The following is an 18,497-nucleotide window of genomic DNA, read 5'->3' on the forward strand; positions in this document are numbered from 1 at the left end:
CAATACAGGATATATCGACCCAAAGAAGTATATCGACCTCGGACTTCGTCCTCAGTCCATATACTTCTTTCAGGTCAATATATCTTTGTATCGACCTCATACAAAGGCTATATTTGTATAATATTGAATGTTGCAAAGGGAGATTAAGGTGGTACCTAACACTACAGGGAGATAACTCTGTAAAATCAGCTAAACTTTTTAATTACGTTGTGTTGTTAAGGGAATATTAAGCTTCTCAATGATCAAAATAAGTGTTTGTCAAACTGCTATATAACCAGTGTAATTTTTCTGATAAAACAGTTGGTTAAATTTTTTAAAATTTTTATAGTTTTGTCAAAGGGTCAAAGTTAATACTTTGTCAAAATTTCAAGAAAATTAAACGAGCCAAATTAATTTTAGTTAAAGTGTTGGGTACCACCTTAAGGATATATTTGAAAAGAACAACAATTGATGTTTTTCTATACATGGATGTTTTATATTTTAGGTTTAATGGACTCTGAACCTATAAACAATAGTAAAGATAACCATGTGAAAGAAAAGAATGGTACAAAAAATAATAAACATAAATACAGAAATCATCACGATGATGGAGCAATCAAATTAGAACCCAGTAAACGACGGACAAAGGGCAAAAAATCTGTTGTTAAAGATAAATGTGTAATATTATAGTCTTTAGTCCAATGTGATATCATTGTCTGGTATAAAATAATTAGTGCTGTTCCTGACAACAGTAAATATCCAACCATGGATATTAAAGATATGGAAAGACCTGACCAATTGACCAATAGAGAATACTACTATAAGACGGTCTGTTTATGTAACTATTTTCACATTAATCAAGAGAATCAGAGTAAAGCAGAAACATGTTTTACTGTGTGTGTTTGTCAGGTGTTAAAATGATGAAGAAAACAAAGAATTTTGTGATATTTTGTATTATGCAGCTTTTTCTGTCTCTTAGTCTTAACTTTTTATCCCAGATTTTAAAATGAAGTATAATTTGTATGTGCAACTTTTGTTAAAACACTAAGAATGTATTTTTTATTTATTTATTTAACTATTTAAAGAACAATAACTGGGTTGGATTATCTCATTTGATACACATGTATGTGCCAAATTTTCCCAATAGAAAAGTGTTGGTCTATAACAAATTTCAGAATTTAATTTGTATAAGGTTCACCTATACTAAGGATTTCTGCGAAAGTACATATTTAGAATTGAGCAAATTAAACTTTTAGCACAGCTATGTATGTACAGGGATTTTCCCTTTAAGAGTGCCAAAAAATTATATAATAATATTATAGAGAAATTTCATAATTTGCTCTGCATGCAAAATATGAATACTTTCCCATATGGGAGATAACTCTGGTAATTTTTACACAAATTTCATATAAAAAGCCAGTAGTTTTAGCAAACAATGGTAATGAATATGAAAGGTTGTTTAGAAAATAAATAATTATAAGTTAAACAAAAAAGAAAATGCAGACATGCAATAGCATGTTTACAAATGCTATTAAATTGCCAAAGTTATTGTTACCAAATATTACTTTCAAGATTAAAATTAAGTTTTAAGTAATGGTTTAAATTTTGTTTATGTAATGCCAGTTATTTCGTTCATTATGTTTAAATATAAAGCACTGCTTAAAATTTTACTGGTATATACATGAATGGAAGTGATGGTCAAAAGTGTATGATTAAAAAAAAAATTGGCACTTTTAACCATGCACAAAGAAGCAGTCTTAGATATTTCCCATTTGCACGTTTTGTTTAAAAGTTGTTAAACATGTTATATCAGGTGTCATATACCTATTAAATGGAAAATCTTGTTTTGAAATGTTTTTGTAACAAATATCCATATTGGTGACTTTGTAATCAAACTAATATTGTATACTGTTTGTCTGCAATCTGAATATGCAAGAAATCATTTGTCATTCTGAACATATTATGTGAAATGTCAAACGTGACCTTTTCTTATGTGTAATGTGAAATGTGACCTTTTCTTGTGTGAAATGTGAAACGTGACCTTTTCATATGTGAGGTGAAACTAGATTTCCATACATTTCAATTTGTGTATTGATTGTATAAGGTTGTGCAATATTTCAATTCTATATTCACATTTTATAGGGTAGTTTGATCATATATTGATTGTGACCTAAAAGTAGTTGTTCTTTCAAGAATTGTGTAAATATTGTAATACCTTTGATCAGTATGATTTCCCGCTTAATTGCATTTAGTGTTGATAAATTCCATCAACCCAGTCCTTTTATACATTCAGTTAAGCATCGACTTAGTCCCCATGGCCAAAATGATAAGTAGAATTAATTTAGGATTAAGTTTTATATGGAATATATTGGTTTAAAAACTCATATCAAGTGGAATATATGTTATTTTTTACCATTAAAATCCTCTAAAATTCTATATAATTCTGAATTACCAACAGAAATGTTTCAACGAACTTTATATTGTAACAAATTTTAATTAGATTTCCACTCATAAAAATTATTTATGTACATGTATTATCACAATCACCACTACAATACATATGACAGACCAAACATTCTCATGCAGCAAAGTGTACTTTGTTGTCTGCATCTTCACTGCTCCACATAGATTCTAATGACTGAAAGGTCCATAAAAAGTGGCACTAAAGGGCAATAATCCAAATCACAACTATCAACATCATATGATGTTTATTTTTAAGTTGTAAGCTGTTTGTACTTAATTTATTTTTTCAAAGTGGATCCTGTCCTATGACTTAACAAATCTAGCTTTGCTTTTAAAAGCTTTTCACTTTCTGCAAGTGTCTGTTCTTTTCTCTTAATGATTCCGTACAGTATTTAACTCTTTTTTAAACCTTCAAACAAAAGGGTGGAGGGTATGATAATAGCCAAAATTTCCTTATTGAGGAAAATTATTGATTTACTGAATATTGACCTTATCTTTCATAAACAGTGATCTATTCAGTGTCAATTTCAGGTCAACCAGATGTATTCTGTTAAGTCATGTTAAGATCTGTTGACAGTTGCAACCCAACTCTTACCTAAATTTCAGTTTATTTACTCAAAATTATGTTTTGTTATTAGTTAATTTGTGTATCAAAGTTGCAAATGTGAGACCTTGATCTCAGACTAGAAATCAAAATCAACTGATTCAGGCAAACTTGTCCATCTCTACTCCACTGGTCTCAATAAGAAGGAATATAAAAGTTGTTGCTTTTCCATTTTCATGGTCAATGCTTCCTAATCAGCTTTAATGGTTTTTATCAAGCAAAACAATTTACAGCAATTTTGGGAAAATCCAAACAGTAACTGAATTCATTGGAAGGCTTCCTTGAAAAGACTTGAAAAAAGCTTTCAAAGATAAAATTTAAGGACCACTGATGGTACTTATATCTAGTTTTGGTACTACAAATGTATTATGTATTCTTATAGTAAGAGAAAATTAATAGATAAATAACAAGCAATCAAGCTGATATTTGTGATGTATGTTTTGTTAAAAAATGTTTGTTTTCAAGAATAGAATAAAACATACCACATCTCCCAATTTACTTTAATATTCTGTTTGAGAAGAGAATTATTAGATTTAACTGCTGAAATTAAAAAAGATGTATAGTTTTATTTTGACTGGTGCTATAGCCTGTAGAATATTGCATTTGATAGAATTGTTTTATATTTTGGTGTATTTATCTGTAGGCTTGAGTGTTATGCTTTATCTTAATATGGAAAACAGTAACAAGGGCATACAATATTTCCCTGTTGGAATATCATTTTTATACCTGCAAGAGGTAATGACTGGAACATTTTTATGTATATGGAAATTTCATCCCAAAAATGTGGTTTTATGGGAAAAAAATATTGTAGGTTTACTACAATACTAAAATTGACTTGATGTTTTAAATCAGTCAATTTAATTAAGAAGGTAGTATTCTACTTTGCAGTTAAGATCAGAAAGAGTTGGGGTGAAATCTTTGAAACCAAACAATTTTTCTGCATAAACCTGTTAGAAAAAGAAAACTGTTTGTTTCCTGAATTGATATTTATTTTATTTCAAAAAAAAAGTCTGTGCATAAACAGTTTAAAGGAGACGAGGTCATATGTCTTTGAGGTGATTTATAATCTCATGTGTAACTATGTATGAAATGTGAAGTTATTTTTTCTGTACACTGTTTGATCACTTGTACAGACAGAAATGGAATCTGTTGTATAACAATACACATATCAAATCTATTTTTTAAAATTGGGACCATAATGTTATATATTCTATCTTTTTACACAGGGTTTAGTGGAAACAACTGCTGTCTCTAGATTTTATATCATTTATATCATTTTAAACGTTTTTTACACAAATGTTTCATAGTCATAAGTTTTTATACCATGTATAGATCTGTGTCACACTAATAGATCTGTTAATTTTTATTTGTACTAGAACAGTTACTGTACTTCTAAAGTACATGTTGATGAGTGTTTTACATGTTCATATATACATTAAATAATTTGCAAAAAGAACATGTATTTTTATTCCTTTCATATTAGATAGAGATGACTGATGAAATACTGGAGGTCAAATTATTTTGATTGAAATAGTGTGAAAAAAAACTACAATTTAACATCACTTAGTATCAAGAGTGACAAGTTTCAGTTTATTTATATGATGATGTTGAAATTCCATTGAATAACTAGATGCTTCCAGGAGTCTAAATTACACAGTATGATTTATTTTCTCAAGAAGCAGAAATAGGGTTTAATGGAATGCCATGACAAAATAATATTGCTGGTTTTAAAGATGTGAACAGAAAGAAAAGTTTAGTCTAGTGTGATCATTCCTGTGTTTTTGCATACCTGCCAATTTTTCAAAATGCCCATTGGGGTTTTACATCCAAGATGGCTCTTATAGTCCTACTATAAATCCTTCAAGGGGGCCTTCAAATATATTTTGATGTTATTGTTTGGCTTCTTTATACATTTACAAGCATAAAGCCATTGTAAAATTAATTGTTTTGTTTAAATCGTGGACAAAATTGCTCTTTCAAAATTTCACTTTGGGAGCCTCCTTCGAGGAAATCCATGCAAAAAGTGACAGTTGGCAGGTTTCAACTTTTTTTTTCACTTCACTAGCTGTTTGTAAATATATTGAACTTGAAGGTGTGCATCTGGTTAGAGTTTGAATTTTTAACCAAATTTTTGTGACAAAAATGTCGGTTATTGATTTGGGGATGTATGGCGGGCAGTTAGCAACCAAATGTTGTCCGTGCATTTACTCATGAACCGCTCAACCAAAGCTTTTAAAATTTTAATATGTTGTTACTGACAACAAAATGAAGGTCAAGTTCAATAATGACAATTTTGACTTTTACCGTTCAGGAGTTATGGTTCTTGAAAGATTGAAAAATGGTGTTTTCAGTTGTGTCCGTGCATTTACGCATGACCTGTTCAACCAAAGCTTCCCAAATTTTAATATTTAGTTACTGATGACAAAATGGAGGTCAAGTTCAATAATGACGATTTTGACTTTTACCGTTCAGGAATTATGGTTCTTGAAAGATTGAAAAATGGCGTTTCCAGTCATGTCCGTGCATTTACGCATGAACTGTTTAGCCAAAGCTTCCCAAATTTTAATATGTTGTTACTAATGACAAAATGGAGGTCAAGTTTAATAATGACGATTTTGACTTTTACCGTTCAGGAATTATGGTTCTTGAAAGATTGAAAAATGGCGTTTCCAGTCATGTCCGTGCATTTACGCATGAACTGTTTAGCCAAAGCTTCCCAAATTTTAATATGTTGTTACTAATGACAAAATGGAGGTCAAGTTTAATAATGACGATTTTGACTTTTACCGTTCAGGAGTTATGGTTCTTGAAAGATTGAAAAATGGTGTTGCCAGTCATGTCCGTGCATTTACTCATGAACTGTTCAACCAAAGCTTTTCAAATTTTAATATGTTATTACTGATGACAAAATGGAGGTCAAGTTCAATAATGTTGATTTTTACTTTTACCGTTCAGGATTTATGGTTCTTGAAAGATTGAAAAATGGCATTTCCAGTCGTGTCCGTGCATTTACGCATGAACTGTTCAACCAAAGCTTCCCAAATTTTAATATGTTCTTACTGATGACAAAATGGAGGTGAAGATCAATGTCAATTTTTACTTTTACGGTTCAGGAGTTATGGTTCTTGAAAGATCGAAAAATGGTGTTTCCATTCATGTTGTTGCATTTACTCATAAACCATTCAACCTAAGCTTTTCAAATTTAAATATGTTGATACTGATGACAAAATGGAGGTCAAATTTGATATTGACGATTTTCACGTTCACCCTTCATCAGTTATGGTTCATGTGATATTGCCAGGACACAAATAAATGTTAATAAATCTGGTTTGCTGTCGTTGTGAGCCTCTTGTTATTAATATATGCTCTTTTGGGAAATAGTTGAACTTAGTCATTTCTTGAGCATATGGAATAAAGCATTTATGGATAACTCCTGCTACAGTTTGAATGCTAGGAAACTCATCTCTTTTCTAACTGTTTGTACATATATAGAAGGTGTGCGTGGTGTCAGGGTTTCAGGGTTTTGATTTTGAATCATATTAGCACTTTTAGGAGATAGTTTGAATTATTCATTTTTATGCTCCATTATGGGCATTATGTTTTCTGGTCTATGCATTTGTTCGTTCTAAGTTTTTGGTCAAGGTAGTTTTTGGTGAAAATGAAGTCCAATCAACTTAAAACTTAGTACACATGTTCCCTTTGATATGATCTTTCTAATTGTAATGCCAAAATTAGAGTTTTGACCCCAATTTCACAGTCCACTGAACATAGATAATGAAAGTGTGAGTGGGCATCCGTGTTGAAGTATATACTTGGATGAGAGGTGCCTAGCATTTCTGGATGACTCCTCTTACAGTGAACCATAGACTTATGTGCTCCCATGCTCAACTTTTTGTATTTTAAAATAACACTTTGCATCTGCAGGGGCATCATTACAATAATATCTCTATAAAGAAAGTCCTACATTGACCATTTTATTATACAGTTACTAGACTTCAGAGTGGAGTGTGGGGCATCACTTTGTCTAGTAATTTTCTACAATTGAATTACTCTACTAAAATTTCCACTGAAATGTACAAAACTTTTTATGGTTTGTACAGGATAATTCCATCTTTTTACCTGACTTTTACCATGAGCTTAAACTTTACCTCACTTAACTAAAATTTTAACAATGAGTTTCCTTGTACATGTTACATAAATACACTTGCCTTAATTAATGCAACTTTAATGCAAAATACATATAAGAAGATGTGGTATGAGTGCCAATGAAACAACTCTCCATGCAAATAACTATTGTTAAAAAAAAAGTAAACCATTATAGGTCAAAGTACAGCCTTCAAAACTGAACCTTGGCTCACACAGAACAGCAAGCTATAAAGGGCCATAATTACTAGGGGAAAACCAATGTTCTTATCTACTGTAAACTGGGAAATTTTCATGCCATCTTTATTTTACGATTTACTAACACAATCTTTGAATTTAAATTCACTCTTTTCCAGTGGCCTATATAAATTTCATTTTAAATGATTTGAAGTGAACAGCTTTTCATATATCAAGTGATTGAGTCAATCAGAAATCTTATGTTTTCGGTTAATTAAGGTTAAAGTAGATCAAAAGTTTGTCATGATTGTTGTAAAAACACATACACAATAACAGAAAAGTAGACCTAATTAGGAGTTAATTAAAATAAAATGCTGTCAGGATTAATGCTAATTAATCGATCTTTTCATTTGATTAATCTCTGTAAAGATTTAACGAGGTGATACTTTTACAATTGATCGACAGGTGTCATTTACATTTTTGAATCGAGTGTTGTTTACATAACAATATCCGTAATGTCTGTTTGCTTGAGATGCCTTTAATAAGTTACTGACTTGAGTTAAAGACACAACTTCTAACATTGCTTTTCATTAAGAGATAAAAGTTATGATTTGAGGTATAGATATGTCGTCTATAAAATCAGTGTAATATACAGTAGTCTTCTAGGTATTCCATTTATGTTCATAGATATACGAAGATGTATGAGTGCCAATGAGACAACTCTCCATCCAAGTCACAATTTGTAAAAGTGAATGTAAAGTCTTCATCTTATGAAAAGTGTTTCCTTGATATTTTGGCGGTCACTTTTTTTTCGCGTTTCAAATATTACCGCAAAAATAGAGAAAATTCCCCTGTTTACAGTATATAAATAAATTGCTTCACCGAGCGCAGCTGGATATGACCACAGAGGTCCAACCCTGAACAGTTGGGACAAAAATGGACACAAATATTTGCACTTGATACAGGTCTGAATTTGGATTTTCGCACTTGATAACGGTCTGAATTTGGATTGTTTGACACATAATAGGTTTCTGACATAGTCAAAGAACTTAGAATTGGTTATATGATTTGAATTTATATATTTTTTGCTTTTGTGCAATTCACTATAATGCTGTTGTGAATTGACACCCCCCTCCCCCAAGTTAAACTCCCCTTTTTTCTTTTGTGCAATACACTATAATACACTATGCTGTTGCGAATTGGAACCCCCCCCAAACCAACCCCTAAAAAATGTTTACCCCCCCTTTTTTTTTGCTTTTGTGCAATCTACTATGCTGTTGCCTATTGCCTCCATCCCCTTTTTTTTGGCAAATAGTCCAAAACCTGACATTTCTTTATACATAATTTACAAGCAGTGTAAGGGAGGTAAATTAAAACATACACAACATTGTATTTTAAATGTATTTCAATTTGAATTACCTCCCCATTTTGCTTTTAAATTGTCTTAATTGTCAATTAGCCAGAAAAAAACAAGTTTTTCCCCCTTTTTGCCCCTAATTTCTAAATGGTTTGAGCCATAACCCCCCAAAAGTTTATCCTAACCATCCCTTTGTTGTATGAAAACTTGCGGTATAATTTCAGAGAGATTCATAAAGTTATTGTCTAGAAACTACAAAAATGCTTATTTGGGCACCTTTTTTGGCCCCTAATTCCTAAACTGTTGGGACCATAACCCCCAAAATCAATCCCTACCTTCCTTTAGTAGTATTGAACCTTCTGGTAAAATATTTTTAAGATCCTTTTGCTTAAACTAAAGTTATTATCTGGACACTAAATGCGTCTTCGGACGCAGACCCAGACCCAGACGACATGTTAGCAATTTACGATTTTTTTGTGGTCATATAAAAACGAGAAAACAAGAAACACTTATAAACCACATCAACAAATGACAACCACTGAACAGCAGGTTCCCAACTTAGGACACATTAACACATTTTAACAGGTGCTCCTAATCTGGAATACTTGTGTAACATCTCTACTCATGGGTCCAGATGCTGAAGTACACACTGACACTGAATTCCTAATCAGCCCTAACATTCAACTTTAATTAAAAAACTGTTTCGAAGTTAAAAGCAATGCACAGTAAACATTTAAACCAGATGCTCCGCAGGGCACAGCTTTATACAACCGCAGAGGTTGAACCCTGAACAGTTGGGGCAAGTATGGACACAACATTCAAGCTGGATTCAGCTCTAAATTTGGATTGTGATTAAATAGTGTTTCTGACACAGAATGAATGTGGCCTAATAAACTTAAAATTTGTTTTTTGCTTTTGAGCAATTCACTATGCTGTTGAATATTAATCCTCTCAAAAAAATGTTTGAAGAAATTTTCTTTTTATTTATGAAATCTGAAATGAGAAAAACTTACCCCCCCCCCCTTTTTTTTCACATCCCCCTTTCCCTTTTTCCAAAACTGATCTCAATTCAAATTTCTAATGGAGTTTGCAACAATAACTACTCATTTAAATACATCATAAAATATTAAAATGTAAAAAAAGTGCTTGTTATCACTGAATGGTAAAGATTGTTTTAATTTATCAGTTGGTAGTAAAAGTGAATATACATTGTATATTGTATAAAACAATGATTTAAGTTGATTAAACTACTATTTTGGACAAAGAAAGATATCCCCAATTGAAAATATCTTGCTATTGCACAATATTGTGCAATTAGATATTTCTTGCTATTGCTGAATACTGTGCAATTGAAAATTTCTTGCTATTGCACAATACTTAATATAATAATTTTGGATCCTGATTTGAACCAACTTGAAAACTGGGCCCATAATCAAAAATCTAAGTACATGTTTAGATTCAGCATATCAAAAAAGCTCAAGAATTCAATTTTTGTTAAAATCAAACTTAGTTTAATTTTGGACACTTTGGAATTTAATGTAGACCAATTTGAAAACAGGACCAAAAATTAAGAATCTACATACACATTTGGCATATCAAAGAACCCCAATTATTCAATTTTTGATGAAATCAAACAAAGTTTAATTTTGGACCCCGATTTGGACCAACTTGAAAACCGGCCCATTATAAAAAATCTAAGTACATTTTTAGATTCAGCATATCAAAGAACCCCAAGGATTCATTTTTTGTTGAAATCAAACTAAGTTTAATTTTGGACCCTGTGGACCTTAATGTAGACCAATTTGAAAACGGGACCAAAAATTAAGAATCTACATACACAGTTAGATTTGACATATCAAATAACCCCAATTATTCAATTTTGATGAAATCAAACAAAGTTCAATTTTGGACCCTTTGGGCCCCTTATTCCTAAACTGTTGGTACCAAAACTCCCAAAATCAAACCCAACCTTCCTTTTATGGTCATAAACCTTGTGTTTAAATTTCATAGATTTTTATTTACTTATACTAAAGTTATGGTGCGAAAAACCAAGAATAATGCTTATTTGGGCCCCTTTTTATCCCCTTTTTCCTGTGGTCATAAACCTTGTGTTTAAATTTCATAGATTTCTATTTACTTATACTAAAGTTATTGTGCGAAAACCAAGAATAATGCTTATTTGGGCCCTTTTTTGGCCCCTAATTCCTAAACTGTTGGAACCAAAACTCCCAAAATCAATCCCAACCTTCCTTTTGTGGTCATAAACCTTGTGTCAAAATTTCATAGATTTCTACTTACTTAAACTAAAGTTACCGGGTATAGTGCGAAAACCAAGAAAATGCTTTTTGGGCACTTTTTGGTCCCTTATTCCTAAACTGTTGGGACCAAAACTTCCAAAATCAATCCCAACCTTCCTTTTGTGGTCATAAACCTTGTGTTTAAATTTCATAGATTTCTATTTACTTAAACTAAAGTTATAGTGTGAAAACCAAAAGTCTTCGGACGACGCCAACTAATACCAATATATACCAAAAAATTTTCAATTTTTGCGGTCATATAAAAACTACAACTGTTATGGTCAGTAAATATTAATAATAATCCTTTTGATGGTCTTTTTTCATGTTGCTAAGGACTGCAGTTAACTGGAAACATCAATTACTATAAATATTCAATAATGTAATGCAAGTACATTGTATAAGTATGTTTTTTTTAATTTTATTTTTAACAATCAAAAAAGTATAACAATGGAGTTGTTTTAAAATAACAATAACTATAAAATACCATTTTTCTCAGGAAAGTTACAACTATCAGTAATCATTTCTTTTAATTTTTTGCGAACCATTTTTTGATCATCTGCAGTACATTCTAAAATAATTCCCTGAAATCTATAATCAACAACTGTTCCTTCATCTTCAGCACATGCATTTAAATAGGATTTGGCCGTTTCAATGGCTGATGGTCTTCCTGATTTCATCTGTGCTTTTAAATTTTGTAAAATTTCATTTATTTTCTGAAGAGCGTTTTCCTGAAGGTCATTTCTTGGAGTTGTTATACTGACTTCAATTGTTAAACATCTACAGATAAGTCTTTCTGCATTTGCCTCTATTTCTTCTTTTTCATCTGAAAAAAATATCAGTTTGAATAAAAGAACTATATTCAAAGTATTGAACCATACAACTCTGAATCTCTGATATCACAAGATGGTTTTTTTTAACAATCTGTGGCAATTTATAACTTGGCATATTGTAATGAGTTAATGATGCTAGAACCCGATATATGTGCATTGTATTGTCGAAAACAGACCATATTTATGTAGCAGAAGCATTCTACTTTCCAATAAATAACTAACAGTTTACATTTTAACAATTTTGTAAAACTGCTATATTTTGGGGCCAAAAAGGTGTCTTACTGGGCCTACTCCTTTACAAAGATATGGGTAAAATGCCAAAATCTCTACATTTGTAAATAACAACACTCTTTGGATATTAAAACTCAAGTGATCTTTTAAAAACATTAATAAGAGCAATTTTGGAATAACTTAAAGATCTATCAAATGATGTACAGATGTTTACATATCAGTTTCTCTTTTAATCTTTAACAGAAATTAACATTAAATTGCTACTAAAACAATGTCAAATGAAAACTGACCAAGATTTTGGAAAACTGGTTAATCTAAAGTTTCCTGAAGTTACATCCGTTTAGGCAAGACCAAATAAATATTTGCTTTATGTTACTTTTTATGGTACACAATGTTTACAAAGAGGGGAGGGACATGACATCATCGCTTTATGGCATCCTCTCTTCAGAAAAAAATATTGTTTTAAGAAAACTTATATCTAACACTGCTTTAGAATAAACAAAAAGAATCATTGGCGGATCCCTTTTTTTTGGCCGATCAATGCATTTGAATGGGGACATATAGTTGGAACCCCCCCTTTATCCTGTGTTGGGACCCCCCCCCCCCCCCCCCTTTTTAAAATGGCTGGATCCGCACCTGAAAATTCAAAAAGATTTATAAATTTCAAAATTAAAGCATATATACATGTATATATATTATAGACTTTAATATATATATATATACCGGTATATATATGTCTATTCAATGCAGTGTACAATGTACTTAAGATAAATATATGTATAGTCTTTTTTTTTCTTCACTGTGAATACCACTGTCACTCTAATATAATTGTAATCAATTTAACTATATTGTCAGTTCATTGTCTTCATTTTGTATGCCATAACCATTTAATGTAAATGTGTTTGTGCTAATAAATATTGCCTATTGTCTTAAGATGTTAATGTTTAGTACCGGTATTTGTTCCAAAGAAATAAAAGGATGGTCAACGTTTTCTGGGGAACTTCTGCTAGTACTAAAGGAAGGACAAATATCTGTTAAGTATTTAAGTAAATGCTGTCATAAGGCTGCATACTAGGATTTGCAGGAAAAGCCACCAAAATGAATGGCTACATTCTATATACATGGTATACATATGTACTAATGTATGTATAAATGTTTAAATTATCATTGCTACATGTACATGTATGTTCATTAAATAATTTTGTGTTCATAATGATATACATTTTTTTTTCAAATATGAAAACCGAGTTATACAGGGTAATGAAGAGAGGAGTGTCCATGTATCCTGATGCTATATTATAATACACACAATTTGCAAAGAATTTGAAAGATGTTAAAATCTGTGGCTAACATTGAAAAGTTATTTTATGGTTACCGTTCATTTCTGTATGAAATTGGGTCATCCTTCAAAATACATATATACAGTTTGTGGCAATTGTCTCATTAGTCATTTGTTAATGTAAAAAATTATTGCGTATTGTTACTGCATGTACTTTTTGCGGGTAACTAAGTCCAAATAATTATGAGGTCAGGCAAGGCTATTTTAATTTTTTTCTGGGACGCATTCCTACGTAGGAAACGTAAGAAGGCGTCCCAGAAATTTTTTTAAATAGCCTTGCCAGATGTTATAATTATTTGGACTACGTGACAGGTAACTGTACCCAGGGGCAGTGCCATATTTATCATTTTTTATAGGGCTTCTGTACAATTAACGGTAAATATGGTCCAAAGGAGAGTTTTTAAGGTTCATCATAACAAATGGACAGTTATGGCTGTATTTTCACCTCAAAAACTACTCTGTGTGCAGACTTACCTGTGCTGTTTGGAAAGTTTTAAGGCCTAGCATCCACTAGATATATAAATGTTAAATGCATTTTGTGTTTAAAAAAGATAAAATTTTCTTGGTTTGGTGGGCAATTTTTTTCCTTTCTGCAGAAGGTGTAAAAATAACAAACACCTGAATTACTTTATGATACTGTCCACTCAGATAAACTCTTTAACTCACTTATAGCAGTGTATAGTTGTGAAGATACCTATTTTTCATGTCAATTAAGGACAATCAAAACAATACATTCATGGGCACAATTTAGAACTGGTGGACTCAGCAAAATATCTAGGCGTCACAATCCACAAAACTATTAATTGGAACACCCACATAAAGAGTATAGCTAAAAAGGCTAATTCAACCAGGGCCTTCATCCAAAGAAATCTTCAGCACTGTCCCCAACAAACAAAAGCTGTATGCTTCACAACGCTAGTAAGACCATTGCTTGAGTATGCATGCTCAGTCTGGGACCCGTTCACCAACCTTAACATACAGAAATTTGAAAGTGTGCAAAGAAGATCAGACCGTTATGTATTGAACAACTACCAACAAACCAGCAGTGTAACATCAATGCTAAAAACTCTATAGTGGCAACAACTAGGGGAGAGGAAGGCCAACTGCAAAGCAGTAATGATGTACAGGATAGTAAATGGCCTTGTAGCAATACCAACGCTAGAGCTACATGTACACACTATGTATCATCCGTAGCAAGAGGACACACAACACGATTTTTCATACCCTATGCCAGAACTTCAACATACAGGCATTCCTTCTTTCCAGACAGCATATAGATATGGAACAGCCTCCCACAACCTTTGGTAGACAGTACAAAAATGTACATCACTAGATGCTTTCAAGCAGGGGGTACTGAGCGGCAGTATCCCTTAATCATTGTTAATCGCACCATCAGACCATCTTGCACCTGTAAATATTTTCTTGCACCTTTGTTGTCACACCCAGCATGGGCAATAATGCGATAATACTCAATTAGAGGACTGCACTGTATTGGACATGTTGGAAGAAGAAGAATACAAACCAGGTTTTACCTGAGCGAGCATCTCAAAGTTGTACCACAACTTAGTTAACTGGTTAATTTTCACACCTAATGCATGAAGGAAAAAAATGACCATCAAATTCCAAAAGAGATTTTATCTTTCTGCAGAACAAAATGCATTTAACTTTAATATATCTAGTGAATGCCGGGCATTAAAACTTTTCCAACTTCACGGGTAAGTCTTTACTCAGAGTAGTTTTTGGCATGTAAATACAGCCATATTTGTCCGTTTGTTATGATGAACACACACACACTCTTCTATAGGTTCCAAGATATGTTGTTTACCAGTTGAAATTTCTAGGTTGAGATCATTGTCCTGTATTTTTTGGAGAGTTGCTAGTATTGTTTCTCTTTCTTGTTCCATTGCAATAGCCTGTTCTCTCAATTTTTCAACCCTCCTTTCCACATCATCCATTAAATTACTTAAGTATGATTCCGAATTTTCAGATATTTGATCAAATCCTGGGTATTCAATACTAAGAAGTTTTTCTTTAGCTGCCATATTGTCTTTTTAACTAGAAAGTGAAAACAACAAACAGAACAGTTTTTAATTTCCGTACATTTTAAAAGACCGGTACGTAGTATGATTAGAAGTTTTTACTTACTTCCTGTCGACAGAGTTAGAATATCCCCCGATTCTACCACGAAGAACCACAATAAGCACCACGGACTTTATCAGTAAAATAAATACATTTGGGCAACTATGAGTTATTTAATGTATACGTAGATATTAAGATACATCAAATAATCATTAAATGAAAAGTTAAAATAAAAATAATTTAAATCGATTTTTTTTTTAATATGAACTTCATTAATCAAGGATTTGTATAGTCTAACTATATATACAAATCCTTGCAGTAATTAAGCACCACAAAAAAACAAACTGAACACCACGGGACGTAATTTCCCTCCCAATGGTCCAACAGACGGGTTAAAGAGTCTAAAATACTCTTTGGGGTCCAACTTGGTTTGTAAGGCCCATTGGTCCATATGCACCTGGGGTTCAATCTATATATCTATGGGGTCTTTTAGGGTATATTTCATTAAAAAAAAATATAAGCACCACCGAAAACGGACTTAGCACCACGGGAGGTAGCTTCCCTCCCATTGGTCCAACAGACAAGTATATGGGTTTATAACACTCTTTGTGAGTCCTAGTTGGTTTGTAGGGCTCATTGGTCCACACGCACCTTTGTTCCAATCTACAAGTCCATGGGGTCCTTTAGGGTATATTTGATTAAAGAAAAATATAAGCACCACCGAAATAAAACTTAGGACCACGGGAGGTAGCTTCCCTCCAATTGGTCCAACTGACGTGTATAGGGGTCTAAAGCACTCTATTAGGGTCAAAGATGGTTTGTTAAGCTCATTAGTCCACAGGCACATATGTTCCAATCTACACAAGTCCTGGGGTCTTTTGGTGTATATATCATTTAAGAAAAATATAAGCACCACCAAAAATGGACTTAGCACCACGGGAGGTGGTTTCACACCAATTGGTCCAACTGACGTGTATAGGGGGTTAAAGCACTCTATTGGTGTCTAAGATGGTTTGTTAAGCTCATTAGTCCACAGGCACATATGGTCCAATCTACACAAGTCCTGTGGTCTTTGGTGTATATATCATTTAAGAAAAATATAAGCACCACAGAAAAAAAACTTAGCACCACGGGAGGTAGCTTCCCTCCAATTGGTCCAACTGACGTGAATAGGGGTCTAAAGCACTCTATTGAGATCTAAGATGGTTTGTAAGGCCCATTGGTCCATATGCACCTGCGGTTCAATCTATAAGTCTATGGGTTTTTTTAGGGTATATTTCATTAAAAAAAATATAAGCACCACCGAAAACGGACTTTGCACCACGGGAGATAGCTTCCCTCCCATTGGTCCAACAGACAAGTATATGGGTGTATAACACTCTTTGTGAGTCCTAGTTGGTTTGTAGGGCTCATTGGTCCACATGCACATTGGTTCCAATCTACAAGTCCATGGGGTCCTTTAGGATATATTTGATTAAACAAAAAATATAAGCACCAGCGAAATAAAACTTAGCACCACGGGAGGTAGCTTCCCTCCAATTGGTCCAACTGACATGTATAGGGGTCTAAAGCACTCTATTAGGGTCAAAGATGGTTTGTTAAGCTCATAAGTCCACAGGCACATATGTTCCAATCAACACAAGTCCTTGGGTCTTTTGTTGTATATATCATTTAATAAAAATATAAGCACCACAGAACAAAAACTTAGCACCACGGGAGGTAGCTTCCCTCCCATTGGTCCAACAGACAAGTATATGGGTGTATAACACTCTTTGTGAGTCCTAGTTGGTTTGTAGGGCTCATTGGTCACATGCACCTTGGTTCCAATCTACAAGTCCATGGGGTCCTTTAGGGTATATTTGATTAAAGAAAAATATAAGCACCACCGAAATAAAACTTAGCACCACGGGAGGTAGCTTCCCTCCAATTGGTGCAACTGACGTGTATAGGGGTCTAAAGCACTCTATAGGGGTCTAAGATGATTTGTTAAGCTCATTAGTCCACAGGCACATATGGTCCAATCTACACAAGTCCTGGGGTCTTTTGGTGTATATCATTTGAGAAAAATATAAGCACCACCAAAAATGGACTTAGCACCACGGGAGGTAGCTTCCCTCCAATTGGTCCAACTGACGTGTATAGGTGTCTAAAGCACTCTATTGGGGTCTAAGATGATTTGTTAAGCTCATTAGTCCACAGGCACATATGGTCCAATCTACACAAGTCCTGGGGTCTTTTGGTGTATATCATTTGAGAAAAATATAAGCACCACAGAACAAAAACTTAGCACCACGTGAGGTAGCTTCCCTCCAATTGGTCCAACTGACGTGTATAGGGGTCTAAAGCACTCTATTGGGATCTAAGATGGTTTGTTAAGCTCATTAGTCCACAGGCACATATGGTCCAATCTACACAGGTCCTGGGGTCTTTTGGTGTATATATCATTTAAGAAAAATATAAGCACCACCAAAAATGGACTTAGCACCACGGGAGGTGGTTTCACACCAATTGTTCCAACTGACGTGTATAGGGGTTTAAAGCACTCTATTGTGGTCTAAGATGGTTTGTTAAGCTCATTAGTCCACAGGCACATATGGTCCAATCTACACAGGTCCTGGGGTCTTTTGGTGTATATATCATTTAAGAAAAATATAAGCACCACCAAAAATGGACTTAGCACCACGGGAGGTGGTTTCACACCAATTGGTCCAACTGACGTGTATAGGGGTTTAAAGCACTCTATTGTGGTCTAAGATGGTTTGTAAAGCTCATTAGTCCACAGGCACATATGGTCCAATCTACACAAGTCCTGTGGTCTTTTGGTGTATATATCATTTAAGAAAAATATAAGCACCACAGAACAAAAACTTAGCACCACAGGAGATAGCTTCCCTCCAATTGGTCCAACTGACGTGTATAGGGGTTTAAAGTACTCTATCGGGGTCTAAGATGGTTTGTTAAGCTCATTAGTCCACAGGCACATATGGTCCAATCTACA

At 33.3% G+C, this 18,497-nt stretch overlaps 2 protein-coding genes across 6 annotated transcripts in view; one reads left to right on the plus strand and one right to left on the minus strand.

Annotated features, from left to right (window-relative positions):
• LOC139496146 (ras-related protein Rab-23-like) overlaps positions 1-4,499 on the plus strand; it is a 46,175-nt gene extending 41,676 nt beyond the window's left edge. For all 5 annotated transcript variants that reach the window (XM_071284615.1, XM_071284630.1, XM_071284622.1 and 2 more), the window contains one exon: positions 485-4,499. In XM_071284615.1, coding sequence (XP_071140716.1) covers positions 485-669 — 185 coding nt within the window. In that variant the 3' untranslated portion in view covers positions 670-4,499. The remainder of the gene's footprint in view (positions 1-484) is intronic.
• A 6,914-nt stretch (positions 4,500-11,413) lies between these two features.
• LOC139496183 (BAG family molecular chaperone regulator 2-like) lies at positions 11,414-15,540 on the minus strand. Its single transcript, XM_071284655.1, has 2 exons — positions 15,246-15,540; positions 11,414-11,843 (listed from the first exon to the last, which is right to left on the minus strand). The coding sequence occupies exons 1-2, from the start codon at positions 15,460-15,462 to the stop codon at positions 11,494-11,496; spliced, it is 567 nt and encodes a 188-aa protein (XP_071140756.1). The 5' UTR covers positions 15,463-15,540; the 3' UTR covers positions 11,414-11,493.
• Between the last annotated feature and the right edge of the window lie 2,957 nt (positions 15,541-18,497).

The sequence above is a fragment of the Mytilus edulis genome, chromosome 1 (assembly GCF_963676685.1).
Source record: "Mytilus edulis chromosome 1, xbMytEdul2.2, whole genome shotgun sequence".
NCBI classification, from domain to species: domain Eukaryota; kingdom Metazoa; phylum Mollusca; class Bivalvia; order Mytilida; family Mytilidae; genus Mytilus; species Mytilus edulis.

Excerpts from the sequence above, each read along its gene's own strand:
- LOC139496183 (XM_071284655.1), bottom strand. The coding sequence starts at position 15,462 with ATGGCAGCTAAAGAAAAACTTCTTAGTATTGAATACCCAGGATTTGAT. Across the intron at positions 11,844-15,245 it reads CAACCTAGAAATTTCAACTG|ATGAAAAAGAAGAAATAGAG; the intron begins GTAAACAACATA and ends TATTTTTTTCAG.